Below are 21,574 nucleotides of genomic sequence, written 5' to 3'. Positions count from 1 at the left end.
TCACAATTGATTCGACACGGCCCGGCGGAGTTCCGTGCCTAGAGATATTGGCCCCATAGACTGGCGCCCCTTTCGGTATTTTTTTTTGTATTAAATCTGTGCTCAAAGTACAAGGGAGTGGGAGGGTCTCACTCTCAGACTGTGCGTCCAGATGCTCTGCAGAGTGGGAGCCTTGTCCACACTTATAAAGGTTTACAAGGGATGCTAAAAGCAGAGCCCCAAAAGCTGGCCACTTTTAAAAGAGGCTTAAAATAAAGCAACTATCAAAAAGCTTTCTCTCTCAAGCCTTGCGTAGGAAATTGCATAGAGCTAAAAGCGGTATTTTCGTACGCTTTTGCCACGTCAGCAGTTCCGTACTATTTTGCCCGTGTTTTGCATCGCGAATTTCGGAAGTGCCATGTCAGCTTTGCAGCGCGTTTTACGGGATTCTGTAGCTAGCAGTGTGTGTATCTGGGCTGCCACGTCACTGGTTTGTGATATATCCCCCTCTTGAAAGCATTGCAATCGTCCTTGACTACGCCAGCAAAACAGACAGAGGCCATAAACTGTCTTAGCAGACACTGACTGTTAGTACCAACGCACTAAGACAAGGTGGTAAGGTACGGTATGTATTCGGTACGACCTGTACGTAGTACCGAATGGATAGAGTTGTTAGGTATGTAAAATTCGTAGTTTTTTTAAAAAAAATGCCAAAAACCTACAATACGGTCTGTACTTGATTGAAAATTCATAAGTATCACTCCAAGGATGTTAGTTCACTATCCTACAAACCAAGGCGAAGCTTTCATACGAGTTCCTGATCGTGCTTGCCCTCCTATATTCACCACCGCAATGACGTTCGTGTGTGCTCTATAGATGCAAATTGTGTCGAAATGTCTACAAAACTAGGTGTTGGGATAGGCTAAAGAAGGGCAAACCAAAAATTGCTGCCACAATAGAATTTATTTCCACACATTACCCACAGCACCGCCTATCCTAAAAAAAAAAGAAAAAAGTACAGTACGGTACCGTACGGTACGGACGTACCGTACCGTACAGACCCGTACGTACGTACGGTTCCTACCTTGCACTAAGATCACACATCTAGCACATGTACCAATCGACAGTCACATCAAAGGACATCACTTGACATCACAGGACATCACATGACAAATCACATTAAAAAATTCATTCAGATCTCAAACCATGATTAATCTGCAACGTATTTAGCAATCGCATCTAGATCCACTCAAGACCTCATAGATGCCTGATTACTAATCCTTATTGCAATGATTATCGAGATCATTCGAATCGAAATGCTACAGTCATTTCGTCTATCAGTTCCTGCACTTAGACAAGTCAAGAACAAATGAGTATCATATTATCGAGAATTCCAGTTCATAAAGTCATACAGCAGAATACTGTCAGCTCACAGTATCCATGAAACTCAAAAGAGACATCAGTGACTTTAGTCTCAAAATCAGGGCAATCTGTTGACAAAGGAGTGGAGCGACTCTCCTCTTGTGCATACCCGCTGCACCAAATTCCGTCGAGCCGAGTTCGGGGTTCAATTTTGGAATAGACTATGCTAGGCTTCATTATGGCTGAGTCTGCCCTTGATCTCCGGAGTCATGACAGAAACTCAGTACGCTGAACTTTGTGTTGATGTATGCTCATGTGTGTGTGTGTGTGTGTGTGGTGTGTGTCGTGTTTGGGAGCATATGTTAGTACCTAGTTCTACACCCACTATTGGGCACTGACGACGTTAGTGGGGATGTCGTGGTATTTAGTCAATACTATGCATGATGGAGCTGATGGTTATATTGTCTTGTGGGTGACTACCGTGGGGCTGTACCTTGCACTTTCCTTTTAAGGGTGAATCTGGGCTTATCTTGGATTCATCTAGGTATATTTTTTAGTCGTATAGCGGACATGCAGACTTCACATTGTGAAGTTTTCGTCCGAGTTATGACCAGTTGATATTGTGCTAATTCCTTCAATCTTTTGCGGTGCGTATGCTCTATCAACTACCTCATTTTTGTGCTAATTTTTTCGATTTAATGCTTCTTTTAGTGCTAGGCTTCATTATGGCTGAGTCTGCCCTTGATCTCCGGAGTCATGACAGAAACTCAGTACGCTAAACTTTGTGTTGATGTATGCTCATGTGTGTGTGTGTGTGGTGTGTGTCGTGTTTGGGAGCATATGTTAGTACCTAGTTCTACACCCACTATTGGGCACTTACGACGTTAGTGGGGATGTCGTGGTATTTAGTCAATACTATGCATGATGGAGCTGATGGTTATATTGTCTTGTGGGTGACTACCATGGGTCTGTACCTTGCACTTTCCTTTTAAGGGTGAATCTGGGCTTATCTTGGATTCATCTAGGTATATATGCTAAACCAAATGCTTCAAGGTAAAGGTTCACAATGTGAGGAGTATTTGCTAGGTCCTCCTGCTCCATCCACTTCGCATCCAATGCAGGATAGTTCTTGAATTTAACCAAGAACCGCCTTATCATTTTACCTTTTACCTTTCTATCTTTATGTGCCAAAATGTGTTCTGGAACGAGTATCTCCTCGTTTTCCTCCACTTCGGGTTGCTCATCAGGCTCCCCATCATCGGGCACATCGCCTTTAAAAGGCTTCAAGAGACTCACATAAAAAGCATTGTGAATCCTCCAAGTATCGGGCAGCTTTAATCGAAAGGAGACATCATTTATCTTTTCGAAAATCTGGAAAGGTTCATAGTATCTCATGCTAAGCTTTGGAAAAAGCCGCTCCCTTCCTTTTTTCTTTCTCAGGCATGCCTTCTCAAAACGTAATAGCACCCAATCATTCTCCTTTAATTTCAAGTCGCGACGATTTCAATCTTCTGTCTTTTTGTGTCTTTCTTGAGATTTTTGCAAAGCTTCCCGGACCTTGGCAAAAGCCGTGTCCAAGTCCCGCGTGTACTCGTCGGCTTCAAAAATCTTATCTTTCGTGCTTAGGAAGGGTGGAACCTTCGTAGCACCTTCAATAATCTCAAATGGCGCCTTTCCTGTCGAAGAGTGTATCGTGTTATTGCCATAGTCACAGGGGACGCCCGTTTTTGGGCTTTCCGTCCCCACTTTTTCGTCTCCACTTGTCGTCCCGCCCTCTTTTTTACACAAAATCCATTTGGGCCTCGTCCCTTGTCCCCCGTTCCCCGTCCCCTGAAGCGTCCCCTGTGACTATGGTTATTGCAGGCAAATTCCACCAAAGATAAATACTTTTCCCATTGAGTCTTCTGATCCGAGATGAAAGACTTCAATAAATCTAGTGCGATTGAATTTACAATCTCTAATTGCCTGTCAGTCTGCGGCGGATGGAACGATGACGAGAACTGCAACCGCGTGCAAATGTTCTCCCAAATAGCCTTTCAAAACAAACTCATGAATCTGGGGTCTCTGTCGGAGACAATCATCTCAGGCATGTCATGTAATCTGACGATTTGGACCACAAACAGTCTCGCTAAGTGATCCGGCTTGACTGTTTTCTTCATTGGAATGAAATGAGCTTGCTTGCTAAATCTGTCCAGATACCATCGTGCCCACTCTGTGTTCTCGGGAGATCAAAAATGAAATCCATTGCAGTACTTTCCCAGGGACGGGTGGGTATGGGTAAAGGCTGTAACAATCCCTGTGCTTTATGCCTGTCAAACTTGACCTTCTGGCATACCAAGCAATTGCGTACAAAATCCTCCACATCCTTCTTGAGTCCCGGCCAAAAGAAGTATCTCTCCACACCTTTCAAGGTGGTAGCAATGCCGTGGTGACCCGTAAATGGTGGACAGTGCCATTCGGTTAGAACCTTTTCCCTCAATGGCTGTGTAACACACAACTTCGTTTTCTTCATCAAGTAGCCATCTCGAATTGAATATCCTGCAACTACCTCTTCATTCCGTATCGGAGTGAAAATATCTATAAAATCTGTATCTCTGGCATACTGATCGACCATATCCTCGAAGCTCCTATGATGAATCGCGGAAATAATTAGAATCAACGGCTTGCGGGACAAAGCATTTGCCACCAAGTTCTTCTGTCCCTGCACATGGACAATCTGGAAGTGGAACTGTGATAAGATGTTCGCCCACCGCATCTGCTTTTCCGATAGCTGCTTCTGTGACAAGAAGTAGCGTAAACTCTGATGGTCTGTGAAGTCAGTAAAATCCGCTCCGAGTAGGTAATGTCGCCATTGAGTAAGAGCATGGATAATCGCCAAAAGCTCTTTCTCATATATCCGTGCTGTCAATTTCGGCCTTGAGAACAATTGGCTCTCGTAGGCAATGACATTGCCTTCTTGCATTAAGACTGCACCCAGACTACGACCACAAGCATCACAATATACTTCGAATGACGTCTGTAAATCCGGCAAAGTCAAAACTTCGTGTAGTCAATTTCTCTTTCAATGTCTGAAAGGTAGTCACCTCTGTGGGTCCCCACGAGAAAGGGACTCCTTTCTATGTCAAGATATGCAAAGGGGAAGCAACCTCTGCAAACTTTCTAATGAACCGATGGTAGTACGAACATAAGCTCAAGAAGCTTCTAACTTCATGGACATTCTTTAAATCGGGCCAATCATAGATAGTCTCTATCTTGGCCGGGTGCATCTGCACTCCTGCTGCTGAGACAATGTGTCCCAAAAAGTGTATCTTGGGTAGGAAAAATTCACTTTTCTTTGCATTAATCACCAACTTGTGATCTCGTAATGCCTGAAAGACCTGTAGTAGATGTTCTCTATGTTCTGCCTCATCCTTGGAGAAAACAATGATGTCGTCAAAGAAAGTGCCAATAAATAGTCTGTACTCTCGAAAAATCCTGTCCATCACTTGGTTAAATGTCGCTGGAGCATTGGTTAGGCCAAAAGGCATCACCAAAAACTCAAATAAACCAACAGTCGGCCGAAAAGCTGTCTTGTAGACATCTCCCGGCGCGATTTGGATCTTATGATATCCGCTCTTCAAATCGATCCTGCTGAAACAAGAGGATCCCTGTAGGCGGTCTAGAATATCATCGATCCTAGGAATCGGGAATCTGTTCTTGATGGTCATTTTGTCGAGAGCTCTATAGTCAATGCACATTCTCCAAGCTCTGTCTTTCTTCAAAACCAACAACACCGGAGAGCAATAAGGTGAAGTACTCGATTGGATAAGACCGTTTTCCGAGAGGTCTTTCACTTGGTTCATAATTTCTTCATTCTGGGCTCGGCTCACACGGTAAGGTGGCCGGTTCGGTGGTGTGCTTCCAGGTATCAAATCAATGGGGTGATCCTCAGGACGAGCTGGTGGCAACTCCCTTGGCAGGCCCTCCAAAAAGCAATCGGCATGAGTGTGGAGAAAATCTTGGTGTTCTTTTTCTAGATCATACATATTTGTCCTATGATCATCATTCAACTCTTTCAAAAAGATCGAGTAAACAAACAAACAAATTGGATTTCATCAATTTTGAAACGGCCAAAGCCGATACAATAGGGACAGAGTCGCCCTTAAGTTTTACATCAAGTACAATGGTTCGGCCCTTTTCTGTAGTCAAAGTCGCTTTCTTTGCCCGACAATCGGCCACGGCATTGTTCTTATGGTACCAAGGGACATCCAGAAGGACATCACAACCTTCCAAGGGCATTATGTAGAAGTCCTCGTGTCCCAAATACCCCTGACAATGCAACCGAAGTTTGCCAATGATAGGTGTAATAGCGACGTCCCTGCCGGGTGCCGCTAGAACTGCCTCTGCTTGTGGCCCCATCCAACCGGGTGTAATCTCGAGCCGCGCCGCCAATTCAAGTGAAATGAAGTTGGCCTTGGCTCCTCCATCAAAGAAAATCAGGGCTTCTCGATCTTTCACTTTGCCCCAAGCTCGGCAAAGTTCTGTACTCTCATCAATCGTGCTTGGGTCAGTACCCATGCAATCTGGAACCAATCCTGCTTTCATCTTGACTTTTCGTCCACGTTCCTCAGCTGCTTTTGAACTCTCTAGCCTTTCTTCATCTTGATCTTTCTGTGCCTTTTTATGGCACTTCGCAGAGATGTGTCCTTCCCCGCATCCAAAACACTTCCCCTCTTTGATGTAGTTGGCTCTCTCACGCGGAGTGAGCCAGGGTCGTGCATCCTTATCTTTTTGATCTTGGAGGCTCTTCTTCTTTCTACTTTCATTTTTAGAAGTCTGTTTTGTTTTGTGCGTCATGATCTCATATGTGGGGTAAGTCAAACTGCCTGAGTGTATGGCAAAGCCCCGCTTCGCACGGCTCATCAGTTCTTGAATAGAATGATGAATCTGACTTTTGCTCTAAGCAGTGATCTCGGATCTCCATAGGAAGTCCTAAGGTAAACCGTTTAATCTGTTCTTTAAACGAGATCTTCTTAAATGAAGAAGCAGGTAGAAAAGAGCTCCAAAATCTCTCGCAATATGCGTCCAAGGTATCTTTCTTGGTCATCCGAAGATGGTTCCAAGGAGTTTGTACGTCGCGTTCATACTCCCGAGTCAACCAAGAAGAAATGAAAAGCCTTTTAAATTTCAGCCATTTAACTAGCTCTTTCTTGTTCAAGAGAAGGGTGGACCACCATGTTCGAGCATTTCCCTTGAAGTAAGAGGTAGCCCTTCGAATCTTGGAGTGCTCTGAGTAATGCCCTCCAAAGAAAGCTATATCAAATTGCTATATAAAGGCCAAAGCCCTCGAAGCATCTCGAAATCTAGAAAACGTGTCAAATTTAATTGACTGTCCATCTTCTTTAAATTCTCAAACTTTCTTGCTTTTGTCCTCTAGAAAGTCATACTGGTTGGTTTTATAGAAATTCTTCTTCTTTGCATAAAATCTGTGATCATATGAGGCTGAACTATCTGAAGACGAGTCCTCGGTAGAACTGTCAGAAACTGGTCGAAACTTAGGCTTCTTTGTCTTTTTCTTGCCCTTGCCGAAGCTTTGCTTTTTGCTTCGCGTTTTCCCTTTTCTGTCTTCTTCGCTCGAGTCAGAAGAGCTAGAAGAACTGTCAGAAGAAGAAGAAGAAGAAGAAGAAGAAGAAGAAGAACTGGATACTCCTTTAAATCTGACATGCTTTTTCTGCTTTCTAGCCGAGGCAAAAGCAGATTGACGACCCAAGTAACTCGGGAAGTTAGTTCCTTTCTTCCTCTTTTTGTCGTGCTTTTTGGCTTAAAACTGTGTAATCCGTGTATCAACCACCTCTGCGAATTCTTGCTTTGTAAACATCCTCGGAGTAGGAGGTTTCTTGAGTGCCGGTTTGAGGGGTGGTTCTGCGGCCTTTCGCCACTAAGAGTGCACTTCGTCGAAGGATGTCTGCGTCAAAAATTTTGCAAGTTTGGGATCCTTCGCAATGTTGATCATCATCTTTGTCGCATTGTCAACCAATTGTCAAGGCTTTATCTCTTCAATCTCTGCCTGAGTAGGCCGAGGTGGGCCATACTCCTCGGGATCTCTTTCCGCATCCCTAGATGCAGAGGAAGTCGATTGATCTCTGTTTGAATCCATAAGTGTCGCGAGAAAAAGGATCGGATTTCCCGGTAGAAGAGAAATCGGCCGCGCTTTGATACCACTGTAACAAACTTGGACACTCCAAGTCAAGACTCTACCGCAGCATAACATAGATTCACTTCAAAAGAGTTTACAATTCACAATTGATTCGACACGGCCTGGCGGAGTTCCATGCCTAGAGATATTGGCCCCAGAGACTGGCGCCCCTTTCAATATTTCTTTTTGTATTAAATCTGTCCTCAAAGTACAAGGGAGTGGGAGGGTCTTACTCTTAGACTGTGCGTCTAGATGCTCTGCAGAGTGGGAGCCCTGCCCACACTTATAAAGGTTTACAAGAGATGCTAAAAGCAGAGCGTCAAAAGCTGTCCACTTTTAAAAGAGGCTTAAAATAAAGCAACTATCAAAAAGCTCTCTCTCTCTCTCGCCTTGCGTAGGAAATTGCGTAGAGCAAAAAGCTGGATTTCCGTACGCTTTTGCCATGTCAACAGTTCCGTACGATTCTGCCCACGTTTTGTGCTGCGAATTCCGAAAGTGCCACGTCAGCTTTGCAGCACGTTTTACGGGATTTTGCAGCTAGCAGTGTGTGTGTATTTGGGTTGCCACGTCACTGGTTTGTGACAGGGAAGTACATTTGGCAGAAATCAATTGTTATGGTCAGACTCCTCAGGAGTGAGCTGGGTGTTCTAGCATGGTACCTTAGTGGAGTGTTTATTGCTCTTAGAAAATAGAACACTTGATAACCCAATAGGGCGCCTGTGACTTGTAACTCGTGCATATCAGGATCATACTTGCACATAGAAAGGGTTGATGCCTTGGAGTGTGGGCTAGATCCGCCAAAAAAGATAGTTACAATCAACAAGATGGCATGATCATGAAGATTGCTCATTATGCATATGTGGGCTGAATGCATTGAATGCTTTATCTCCTCATAGAGATGTTAAATCCATGTTTTGAAGCAAAAACCGTATTGTACTTGGGAAGAGATTTCAGTTGATACCCATATTGATGTGTGTTCTTAGCAGTTCCAAGATGGAATCTTCTAGAAGATTCTAGAAGGGAGATTCTGGAAGGAAGGTTCCAAAAGGAGGACATGTGGCAGGACACTTATCACAAACTTTCCAAAAGATGATATTTGACACTCGTAAAAAATCTTTCAAAGGAAGAGACAAGTGTGTGGACACTTGTCATGCCAACTTTATCTTTTACTAAACACTTGTCACAATCCTCTTCAACTTTTACCTTTTCTCTTGAGGCGACTTCTCTATAAATAAAACCTCTTTCCCTCTCATTTTCCAATCCCTTAGTTGCTGAATTTTCCTCTACCATCAGCCCAAGAAACCCCCTTCATTACCATCACCATCTCTCTCTACGCTTACTATTCCTTCATGCTCAAGAAGCCACATCTCTCTCTCTCTCTCTCTCTCTAGCTTGCTATTTTTAAGAACATCATACCTATAAATATGAAAATTCTGCTGTTTCCCTTCAGTTTTGCGCTCTTCTATTCATCCAACAAGCAACCAAGATTCTAGATCTCTCCTTTAGCATACGAAGAAGCTAAATTTTATCTTTGACATATGTTTGAGAAGTCTACTTATGTTTACTTTTATGCATGTGCACATGGCATCTTGCATGATCCACGAGTGTGAGTTTACTTTAACTCACTCTCGGGCTGATTGTAACTGAGGTCAATCCTAAGAAACTTGGGTTGAGTAGAAATCTATTTCCTTCGGGGGGGTTGCCCATCTTCAACCCTCATTTTTCCTCTCGTCTCTTTGAAGTGTTGTGATTAATATTTTGTAAAGTTCTTAAAGCATTAAGCACTCTTAGTTGTACGGGGCTATTACAGTGGTATCAGAGCTTCGGCTTGATCCTTACCCCTACGCTACTAGTGCTTATAGTTGCTTGTGTGCACCTTGCCTGACCATTTCTTATTTTACTAATGGAAGACACAAACACTGCTATCTTACAAGCTCTTCAAAGTTTGCAAGAGGAGAACCGCTCCATCTGAGAACAACTTCTCAAACTCGACAAGGGCGAGAAGCCCAATGAAACCAAGAAAGAGCAGCCAGCAAAGCAACGCAATCTTAATGGTAGGAGCCAATCACGAGGCCCGTTAGCCGTGAAGAAGGAGAATTGACGAGGCAAAAGAGGACGCTCTATCTCAAAGAAGAGAAGCCATCGAAGCCGAAGTACATTCTCTTCGTCAAATTGATCTAGTGAATCTTCAGATGGGTCATCATCAAGCGACAAGAAGATACCTCATCCATACAGAAAATTTCATTGAAGGCAAAGACGTCGATATTCTGCACCCTCTTCTTCATCTTTGGAGACAAGTTCGTTCTCCTCTACTTCGAGATCTAGGCATGGAAGAAGGCACAAGAAGAAGAAGACCAAGTCACTCTCACAACTTGAGAAGACGGTCAAGTTTATTACGTATGATGGTTCACGAAATCCTAATTTTCTTTTAAAATTTGTTCGTCAATTTCAAATATTGTATGGTCGTGAGAAATATAAAGAGAAGGAGAGATTAAGTTTGCAGCTTTATATTTGACCGATCTAGCTCACACTTGGTGGATGGGATTGGAGTATGATCGTGCTGCCCCAAGATCGTGGCGAAGTTTTGTCCGCATGCTGCAGTACCAATTTCTTCTTGTCCATTTCAAGAGGGATGTGAAGATGGAGTGGGACCTCTTATGGCAAAGGAAAAATGAATCTTTAGAAGACTACATCAAGAGGTTTTGGGAGCTACTTTTGAAAGTCCAACATTTCAAGAAGATCAGCAACTTTGAAAAATTAAGGAAGTTTCAGGGAGGTTTGCATTTTAAACTTCGCACTACTCTAAATCATTACTCTTGCTCTAATCTTAGGGAACTCATAGACCATGCTGAGACATGGGAGTTGGAGCACAATACTGGAGACTCTCTTTCAAAGAGAAATAAGAAGAGGCCAACCAATTGGGAAGCAAATTCAGTCTCTAAAGAGGACAAAATCAGCACCAAAAATCAGCTCCAAATTTAAAGAAGATGAAACCCTACTCATATTCTGGTGCTCCTCAGTTTTGTTCAACCTTATAGCCTCCAAGGAAGCAATTTATTGAGGAAGAGAAACAGTAATATATGAAAGAAGGGAAGTGCTTCAAATGTGCTAAAGAGGAACACATAACAAAGCAGTGTATAAACAAAGGAAACAACAAGGTTTCTTATGAAGATAAGTACAAACAAAGGAACAACAAGGTTTCTTCTGAAGATAAAGCCAAGCCAATGGCCAAAATCAACGCTATACGAGATGTGGTTGGCAATACAAACCATACTCCAGCAATGCGTCAATTACTTAAGACTTGGAGACAATTTCAAGGAAAGTAGGCTTTGTTTCTAATCGATCCCGCGGCAAACGAAAATTCATCTCTTGGAATTTAGCCAAAGAACTTGGTTTGAACAATGACGACATGGAGACACCCCTAGAGATTCACCAAGCCCTAAATGCCAATGACAAAGACACATTGAAGACAGTTGTACCCTACATCCGCAAGCTTAAATTTGAGCTTCAAGGTTTCAAAGATCAAGACGCCTTTTGCATTGCAGATCTTGACGCCACAGATGTCATACTTGGCATGCCTTGGAACCATAGAGTGGACTCAGCCATCTACTCTTAAAAGAAGACCGTCGAGTTCACCCATAAAGGCAAAAAGTACGAGATCAAAGCAGGCGTAAGTGGGGACACCATACCCATGGTAAGCCATACTTAAGCCTCCAGAGCAATTAAGGATATTGTGCAATGTTGTTTGCTTTTGTAATTGATAGTCATGATAAGATGCATGTTGAAAATCACGAACAACAAGACTGTTTTTCAGAAGATCTTCCTTATCAACTACCTCCAAAAAGGCCCGAAGATCATCAAATAGATATCATCCCTGGTAGCTCTCCTCCCAACATTGCGCGTTATCGAGTGAGCCGTCCTCAACAAGAGGAAATTAGGAAGCAAGTGGAAGACCTACTTAGTCGTGGGCTGATTAAGCCTAGTAGCTCGCCCTTTTGTTCTCTAGTTCTTCTTGTTCAGAAAAAGGATGGCACCTTCAGAATGTGCATTGACTATCGGGCACTCAATAAAATAACTGTGAAGAATAGTTTTCCCATTCCATGAATTAATGACATTTTGGATCGCTTGGCTGGCGCCAAGATTTTCAGCAGGATTGATCAAAAGAGCGGCTATCACCAGATCAGGGTGATTCCACAAGATACCCACAAGACTGCTTTCCGTACTTCTTTTGGCTTATATGAATTCTTGGTGATTCCTTTCAGATTAACTAATGCACCGGCAACTTTCAATCGCGTGATGGAGCGCATCTTTAGGGGTCACCGCCAATATGTTGGCACTTTCTTTGATGATATTCTTGTGTTTAGCAAGAATGAAGAAAAGCATCCGTAACATCTAGAAATTGTTTTGCAACTTCTTCATGAGAATCAGCTTCTCATCACTGGTAAGAAAAGCGAGTTCTTCATGCATAAAATAAATTATCTTGGGCATGTGATCTCTTCAGAAGGCATTCAAATGGATCCAGAGAAGATTACAATAATCCAAGAATGGCCAGATCATGCGATCTTTTCTGGGGTTATGCTCTTACTATCGCCGCTTCATCAAGCATTTTGCCCACATTGCTTCTCCTCTACATGACCTAACCAAGAAGAATCGCACTTTTCAATGGAAGGAGAAAGAGAGGACAACTTTTCAAAAGCTGAAAATTGCACTCACTTCAGGCCCAATTCTCATCATCCCCGGCTTAGCAAAACCATTCGTGGTTGAAGCAGATGCTTGTGGCAATTGCATTGGTGCTGTGCTGAATCAAGAAGGACATGCAGTAGCTTTTGAAAGCCGATGCCTAAATGATGCAGAGAAGAGGTATGATATTTATGAGAAAGAGCTTTTGGCTGTGGTTCATGCTTTGAAGAATTGGAAACATTATCTCTTAGGCAATGAATGCATTGTAAGAACTGATCACCAAAGCTTGAAGTATTTCAACACTCAAAAGCACTTACAAGAAAGGCATGCAAAGTGGGAAAACTTTTTGTCTATGTTTCATTTTCAAATCTTATATACTCCTGGAAAGCACAATGTGGTTGCAGACGCTCGCACTTTCAAGAGTCCCCTGAATTTCAACCATCACAATGGCTCATCATGAAGACTTTTATGGTAGGAAAAAGACCTATGATGACACGGATGCTGATTTTCAAACATTATGGTTGAAGTTGCAAGAACGAGAGCCTTATTTAAATTACTGCATAAAAGATGGATATTTCATTATGGATAATTGGCTATGCATCACTCTCCCTCTTCGTCAAAAAGTACTTACAAAAAGTCATGAACCACCTTATGCAGGACATAAAGGACAAGCAACCACTCTTAAGTGCTTTAGAGTGCTTTTTCTATTGGCCAACACTTTGAAAGGATGCACGCAACTACATCGAAAAATGTCTGGTTTGTCAAAAATCAAAGTTTGAAAGACAAAAGGCTCTAGGATTATTACAACCTTTGCTAGTACCAGATGGTCCTTGGAGTCTATCACCATGGATTTCATCACAGGAATTCCAAGGACATCACAAGGAAGTGACATGATTTGGGTCATCATAGATATATTCAGTAAGCAAGCACATTTCAGTTCTTGCCATAAATTGAAGTCTTCACAAGCTGCACGACTCTTTATACAACATATCTTTAGGTTGCATGGTGTGCCTTCAAAAATCATTTCTGATAGGGACTCCAAGTTTACCAGTAATTTCTGGTGTGCTTTATTTGAGAATTTGGGAACAATCTTAATGTTCTCCTCATCATTTTATCCACAAACGGATGGGCAAACTAAAGTCATGAATCTCACTTTACTTGATATGTTAAAAGCTTATGTTAGCGAGTCGAAGTCACAGTGGGAGAAGTATTTACCTCTATTGGAGTTTGCCTACAACACCCAACACTCCTCTACAGGGAAGGCTCCAAACGAAATAATGCAAGGAAGAATAATACCTCCACCTATTATTAGTACCAAAGACAATATTATTGCCGCTGACGAGTTTATTTCGGACTTGAAGACAGCTATGAATCAAGTCCGAGCCACTATCAAAGCTGCCCAAGAACGACAAAAGAAGCAAGCAGATAAGCGACGAAGGCATTTGGTTTTCAAAGAAGGACAATATGTCTTACTAAAGTTTCATAAGAACAGGTTAAAGCAAAGTTCAGGGCAAACAAGGTCTTTTCCGAAGCTGTCGAAAAGATACTTTGGACCCTTGAAGGTCATCAAGAAAATTTATAAAGTACGGTACAAACGAACTCCCAAGTCATTGGAAGATACATAATTCGTTTCATGTAAGCCTATTAAAGCTTTACATGGGACCAATACCAGAGGAGCCTATTACAGACGATCCCCCAGAAATTGAAGACACAGAGCAACTCATTCGACCCGAACAAATCCTCTTTCATAAGGATCTAACTACAAGAAGCGGCTTTCTGACACATAAATTTCTATTGAAGGTTAAAGATTTACCCACAGTCGATGCCAAGTGGGTGGATGAAAATTTCATGCGGGCTTACTCGGAGATTCTTGAACAATATGAGGAAGCTTTTCAGCTGAGGACAGCTGGATAAGAGCGGGTGGACTGTCACATCTCAATAGAAAAGAACTTGTATCCTTTTTCTATTAATTTTAAATTTTACAAGTGTGTGTTCCTTTTGTAAAACAAGATAGCTAGAACAGTGCACCTTAGTATGTTCACCGATGAGTAGTCATAGGTTATGGTGGATCCACACAGACATAGATAGTGTACACTCCCACCTAGATAACCCAATAGGGCGCCTGTGACTTGTAACTCGTGCATATTGGGATCATACTTGCACATAGAAAGGGTTGATGCCTAGGAGTGTGGGCTAGATCCGCCAGAAAAGACAGTTACAATCAACAAGATGGCATGATCATGAAGATTGTTCATTATGCATATGTGGGTTGAATGCATTGAATGCTTTATCTCCTCATAGAGATGTTAAATCCATGTTTTGAAGCAGTACTCGGAAAGAGCTTCCAATTGATACCCATATTGATGTGTGTATTTAGCAGTTTCAAGCTGCAAGCTTCTAGAAGATTCTAGAAGGGAGATTCTAGAAGGAAGGTTCCAAAAGGAGGACATGTGGCGGGACACTTATCACAAACTTTCCAAAAGATGACACTTGTCAAAAAGCTTTCAAAGGAAGAGGCAAGTGTGTGGATATGTGCCAAAAAACTTTCAAAGGAAGAGAGAAGTGTGTGGACACTTGTCATGCCAACTTTATGTTTTACTAAATACTTGTCACAATTCTTTTGAACTTTTACCTTTTCTCCCGAGGCAACTTCTCTATAAATAAAGCCTCTTTCCCTCTCATTTCCCCATCTCCTAGTTGCTAAATTTTCCTCTACCATTAGCCCAAGAACCCCCTTTCATTACCATCACCATCTGTCTCTACGCTTACTATTTCTTCATCCTCAAGAAGCCACATCTCTCTCTCTCTCTCTCTCTCTCTCTCTGTGTGTAGCTTGTTGTTTTAAGGGCAGTGCACCTCTAAATTTGAAAATTCTGTTGTTTCCCTTCAGTTTTGCGTTGTTCTATTCATCCTACAAGCAACCAAGACATTAGATCTCTTCTCTAGCATACGCAATAGCTAAGTTTTATCTTTGTACATATGTTTGAGAAGTTTACGTATGTTTACTTTTATGCATGTGTACATGGCATCTTGCATGATCTACGAGTGTGAGTCTACTTTAACTCACTCTCTGGTTGATTGTAACTGAGGTCAATCCTAAGGTACTTGGGTTGAGTAGAAATCTATTTCCTTTGGGGAGGAATTGCCCATCTTCAACCCTCATTTTGCCTCTTGTCTCTTTGAAGTGTTGTGATTAATATTTTGTCAAGTTCTATAAGCATTAAGCACTCTTAGTTGTACGGGGCTATTACAGGTGGGTATGCCTTCAAGATGAGGGGTTAGTTTGCCATTGTTGAGGCAGTAGTTGCAAAGGAGTTTTACAAACAAGAGATTGACAACCATGACATTTGAATAGGTAAGAGTTGTGATTTGAAGAGGTGATTTTATCACAATGTCAATAGGAGTAGGCATGAGATATTGCAGTTAATTGATCAGCAAGCAGTTGCGTCTACTTGCGAAGAGTGTCACCAATTTTTCAGAGTGGGGCACTTCCTGAGATCTTTGTGAAGAAACGTGTCCAAGGTTGCAAGTTGCCCAGTTTGTGCCATTCGGCCTGTGCTAGTTTTGCTATGTAATTCTGGCTGCATTCGTGCAATAGCGTTGTATGTCTAAATCATGCTCTACGTTGTTGTATGTAAAGCTTTTAATAACTCAATCATAACTCATTGCACGTAGAGATTTTGACAATTTACCAAATTAGTAGTCTGCCCCTATGTAAGTGTCTTGTCCTGCTCCGGAATATTGGCAGTTGGTGTAATTTTGACGACGAGCAAGGGGAAAGTCGATCAAAGTATATGCAAGTCAAGTTAGATTTCTCAAGACTTTAGTGGAAAGTCACCAAATCCTCCTGCATCCGTCATGTTTGTGAGTGTAGCTCCATGGAATCCACATTTCTTAGGTTGTGGATTCATGATTTTTCCTGGGTTGTGATAGGTATCCTAAATGTTGCATTCTTGAAATTTCTATATGGTGTACAAAAGCAGTTACTGTAGTCATCATGCTGCCTGAAGTTCTTAATAGTTGTGCCAATGATAAGGTTGGGGCTCTGTTAAAACTTTTTTCTTGCATAAGCTCTTGAAAGTTCCGTATTTGTTATTTCCATATGTTTACGAACTGTTCATGTTTTTCTTGCACACAATTAAACGGTTTTCGCTTTGACCTTGCTGACATTATAGTGGTTTTTTTAGGTTCATGCAGTGAAAGCAACACAAGAAATCTCAAAGAGGAGCATTGGGTTTTTAGAGGTATGTATGAAGGAGCTTTGCACTCCATAAAGTGGAGGATAGGGGGGAGCAAAGGATCATTTTTATTAGACTTTACTGAAGGCTAAATTGTGGGGTGAGACAAGATTTTGATGATCCTTACCTCACGATAGTCAAACACATGCACGTTGGTTTTAAGTGCGAGACAATGTCTGATGGACATAGGTATCCTTACCTCATGATAGACACACACAAGCTATGTCACTGGCATGCTATTACTCCTTTGTACGAAGGACCAAGGTAAGTGCAGGAAATTTTAGGGGATTTTAGTATGGCAACCTTGTCAAGTCTGGTCACAAGACCTGCATGCCAAGGCCCTAGAAATAGGGAACGCCCTTTTCGGGCCCTTGGAACTCGCTTTGGCCCCCTTATGTTCTGAAAATGCCATTCTGTCCATGTGCTGTTTTAGTTTGCATTTCAAGAAGGGAATGCATTCCTGCCCTGTTCTGGAATGCATTTGGGAACCCTTTTGGTTATCAAAAGCCCTTTTTGAGAATCGAAAGTGTCCAAAAAAGTATATTTTAAGGTTTTTGTACGTAATGTTCATCTCTCCTCGGATATCTTCAGGGCCTTTGTGTCTGCCTAGCACTTCAATGAAACCTCTAGTGTGGCCAGCCTAGCACCTCCATTTTTGTAATTCCTCCAGACTCTCCATCCCTCCCCTTGCTTTTCCCTCTTCCGGAGTCCCCCATTCTTGTTAAGAGTTTGAAAGTCGTCTGGTGGGTTTCTTGCCCACATTTAGTGTGAGAGGGCTTCCTTGTGGCTGTGCCCAGCATTGTGAGGATGGTCTCTTTTGAAAGGTTGTATTTAGGACGCATTGGAAATAATAAGAAACGTATTTTCAAAAGGACGTTTATAACGTTTCTTTTGTAATAAAATTCATGAAACTTTTAAGAGTTTTTGTAAAATGATGCGATATTGATTACATATTTGATCTTTTTCTCGGAAAAAGATCCTTCCATTAGTTAATAAAAACTGCCCATAGGGCTACAAAACCACCTCTAGAGAGGGCTACATCAAAAGTATGGGGAGACTCTCCTAGTAAGTGAACAAAATATGTACAATGGGGCTAGATCTCAAAATGGGAGGAGGAAAGAGCCACATAGGTGGCCAGTAGTGCCATCTGGGTGCACCATGGACCATGGTGAAGAAAGGCCTTGGGTGCTAGAGTCGCAGGAATGCCTCTCTACGCTCCCGCATACTGCCGCATATGGTCGGAGCTGCCCTGAAGTCTCTTGAACTGACCCCTGAGAGTATGAATCAACTCCAACCAAAAGTCACGAGCAGCTTCCTTCGGTGGTACAGGGCGAGCCTCGAAGATGCGGAAGTGTTAAATGAACCAAATGAACCAGAGTGTCAGGCCATAGACGAGCTCCCAACACACCTCTCTCTCTCACTGCACCACTCCTGGGGGGTAAGCTCTATGGCAGGCTGAAGTGTAGGTCGACCCCCCCGGATCACTATCATCCTGCTAGTGGAGGATAGCTCAAAGTGGAGCGCAGGGCCCGTGAGGGTGGACCAGGCAGCAGCACCCCAAGTGTACTGTTGCACTGTGGAAAGAGCTCGCGATCAGTCGAAGAACCCGCAGCCAAACATGTTGTGCCATGGGGCAGTCCCATAGACAGTGACGCTGACTCTCCAAAGGATGGTCACAAGCTGCACAGGCTGCCGAAAAGCCACTATGTACTAACCAACTCCCCACTGTTGTAGCTCTGTGTGCAGCTAGCCACTCGAACAAAGTGACTTGCCTCGGCTGTCTGGAGTCCCACAGCCACTCCCAAAAGCTTGACAAGAACTCAATTGTGAGACCCTCCTCTTGCCAATGAAGTGTTGTAGTAGGACGAGCCTCTCTCCGTGCTACCAGTATGTGTCGCCCTAGTCGAAAAGTGTACTGAAAGAAGGCGATCCTAGGGTGATCGGCTGAAGAGAAGGAGTCTCTCCAGAACCACTATCCAGGGTCCCACTGCACTCGTGCCAGAGGGCAGCTCTCCCAAGCCCAAAGCCGTGAGTGGCCTGTCTCAAGATCTACTGGGTTAGGATCTGTGACACAGGTCCTTTCACAGATGCCCTCTACTCGTATCCTCTGAAAACAACACTTTGCAACTTGTGGAGCCTCTACTGAGACTCTGTGTAGACAACCCTCGCCTTGGATCTCAAAGAACATGGGGGGTGCGGATTTCGAGCAAGCGCGAATTGCGATGAGGACCTTCAATCGCTTGAAGACCCCCATCCATATGGGAGCTGCTGTCTCTAGAGGGGTGAGCCACTAAGGTGGTAAAGCCTCTATAATGTCCAACCAGGTGGCCTCTCTGAGTGCTAATCATAACAAGGGGCTGTCTCAAACGCTCCTCCGTGCAAGTGGGCTGGTGCTGCTCCAGGCCACTCCGCAGTTGCACCCAAGATCGAAGCAAGCTCGCAGCAAATTGATCCTCTAGCCTCCTGCTCAGACCAACTCTGCGCATCTTTGTAAAGATCCACTTGATGGAAGGGCTTCAAGGGCCTCCTGCATGAGGGACTCCAGCTCGAAGCCGTTGAAGCAACAACTCCTTCTAGGGCTCCTGTCACCAGGAGGTGTATTTTTCCTGTTGCCTTCCGTAAATAAGTACTAGATATTTTTATTTATTTCTATTTTTACCTGTTTTCCCCGGAACCCTTGAAAAGGTGCAAGTGGACATTGCATGGCCAGTGTGAAACGGCTGCGGCCGAATAGGTTTCTCGCAGCGGGAGTCTGGGTCGGTCAATTTGGGACTGGTCGGGCCAGTTAGCACTGAATTCTGATGAGTATGGAAGCCTGTGTGCGCCAAATGAAATCTGGGCCACTCGGAAAGTCACTCACAACTTTATAAGTCAGTGGGAACTAGAGAATTAACTCAAAAGGGGCAAACTGGACACATGGCAGCTTTTGGGGAGTTTGCTACTTCCAGCTGAAGAGGGGGCGCCCAATTTGAGAGAGGAGGCTGATTTTTGATCTACAGTGTGTGTGTGAGTAGTGGGTGCAGGTCTACAGCTTTAATGGAAAGCTTGCCTCCTCCTCTGTCTCATGCAGCGCGATGATTTGCTCTCGTGCATCTCTCTCTCCCTTTTGGCACATATGGTAATGCCCCACTAGTTGGGCTACTCAGATGAACATGTACAGTTCTGGGGGTTTATGTGCGTTTGCCAAGACAAGAGCCTTCTGAACAGGAACCGGATTAGCTAATTGCTAATCCCCCACAGGTACGCACAGTTCCATCGCGAAAGATTGCGACTTTGGAGAGTTTTCTCACGTGAAAACTCGTCCAATTCACAGTGGAACTATCCCATTGTGTGCGGGAGCCCTTGGGACACGCGTAGGCGTGTTCGCTCCGCTAAAAACGATCTGAAACAGCGAATCACAGCCTGCTGTGTTTTTCTGCAGGTTTAGGGTTTCGCACCTAAATTGCAAGGGAACCCGGGGGAGCCTCGTGAGAGCCTTGGGATGCATGTACAGGCTTTTGGGCACCCGCAGTGAAAAACAGGGAATTACAGCCCGCTGAATTTCTGTGACAGCTCACCAGAAAGCTTCCAGATAGCGAGGGAATCCGTCCTAGACAGGTGCTTTTGTCCTACAGGGGTTTTTGCGCCGTTATGCTACCAAAATCAGGTCGAAAACCTGCGTTTTCAGCCCTCGCCAGGTTTGGACAGCTTTGTGAAAGCTTGTGCGAAGTGGTCGGATCGTCTATCTTAATTTGAATAAAGAAATACCGAAAGGGGCGCCAGTCTTTGGGGCCTACAAGGTGTCGGTCTCGTGTGCGCAGTGACATTCTAGTCGCTGGACGCAACTGTGTTCTCTTCCCTTCTCAGTGCTCTGTGTAAAGTTAACAGGTAATTGAAATAGTACCGCCCTCTAAGTTGTACAGGCTGGTTATAGCTCCTCCCTTGGAAGCAGTCCCTTGACAACAAACTTCTCAAGAACGGCTCTGCTTTGCTTTGCTGTGCTGGGTCGATGATCCCAAGCCCCCCCGAGAACATGGTGGTGATGATCTGCCAGGCTACTTTGACCCGAGCTAAGTGGGTGTCGCGCCCTAACCAAAGAAAGTTCCTGATCAGCCTCTCTAGCTGGCTGATACTGTTATGAGCGGGTATAGAGCTAGAAGAGAGCAAGAGGAGGCGCTCACGATGTACAAGAACTTGGGACTTGATGATAAGCTTAATCTTGCTTACAAGACTTAATACTGTATTAAGAGAGCTAGATACAAGACTTGGATTACATTACTTGAGTACAAGACAAGACTTGATTGCAAGGACAAGACTTGAACATAAGACAAGAACTAGAAGAGGGCTTTCCTCATAGGAGTCTCACAACTAGTGTTGGCAAGACTGAGGGGCTTGTGGCCCAAGATTCCTATTTATACTAGTGCTTGAGGAGGTTACTTGAGGAGGTTAGGACTTTCTAGGTTCTTCTTGAGAAGGTTAGAATCTTCTAGAGCCTTCTTGATCCTTCTAGTTCTTCTAGAACCTTCTTCAACTTTCTAGAGCTTTTCAGAAACTTCTAGATTCTTCCGAAATCTTCTCCAAGTTTCTAGAAACTTCTAGAATCTTCTTGATACTTTTAGAACCTTCTAGAATATTCTGGATCCTTCTAGATTCTTCTAGTGACGATGCAGACGATGATGCAAGGCGATGGTATAGGTGATGGCACATGCGATGATGTAGGCGATGACATCAACAATGATGCAGATGATGACATAGGCGATGACATCAACGATGATGTAGGCGATGACACAATGAATGACATAGACGATGATGCAGATGATGACACAAGCGATGACATCAACAATGATGCAGGTGATGTCATAAGCGATGATGCCGTCTTCTAGAGTCCTCTAGAACTTTCTTCCAAGATCTTCCAAGACTTTTCAGAATCTCCTTAGTGATTTCCTATAGGAAACTCAAGAAGACCGACTCTCAATCCTCCATGACAGATACAGGAGCTCGAGAAGATCCAGCAAGACGTCATGTACCACATAGTAGCCAACAACAAGCTGGCCACTACAACTCTGCCTTCCAAAGAGAGCTGTGCCGAACTCCAATGCAACAACTTCCTCCTAATGGACAGAAAGAGGGGAGCAGTTTGCTGCTCAGGGGACAAGTCTAG

At 43.5% G+C, this 21,574-nt stretch overlaps 1 protein-coding gene across 2 annotated transcripts in view; it reads left to right on the top strand.

Annotated features, from left to right (window-relative positions):
• Nucleotides 1-21,574, top strand: part of LOC147451597 (putative envelope ADP,ATP carrier protein, chloroplastic) — a 95,600-nt gene that overhangs the window by 1,396 nt on the left and 72,630 nt on the right. The window contains exon 2 of one of the 2 annotated variants that reach the window (XM_086517501.1): nt 16,384-16,440. The exons of the other annotated variant lie outside the window; for it this stretch is intronic. Within the exon in view, the coding sequence (XP_086373627.1) occupies nt 16,384-16,440 (57 nt within the window). The remainder of the gene's footprint in view (nt 1-16,383; nt 16,441-21,574) is intronic. 2 annotated transcript variants of the gene reach the window in all.

The sequence above is a fragment of the Adiantum capillus-veneris genome, chromosome 8 (assembly GCF_014529385.1).
Source record: "Adiantum capillus-veneris isolate H3 chromosome 8, ASM1452938v2, whole genome shotgun sequence".
Lineage (NCBI taxonomy): Eukaryota > Viridiplantae > Streptophyta > Polypodiopsida > Polypodiales > Pteridaceae > Adiantum > Adiantum capillus-veneris.
The sequence above is the reverse complement of the archived record's forward strand: the minus strand, read 5'-3'. Positions and strand labels throughout refer to the sequence as shown.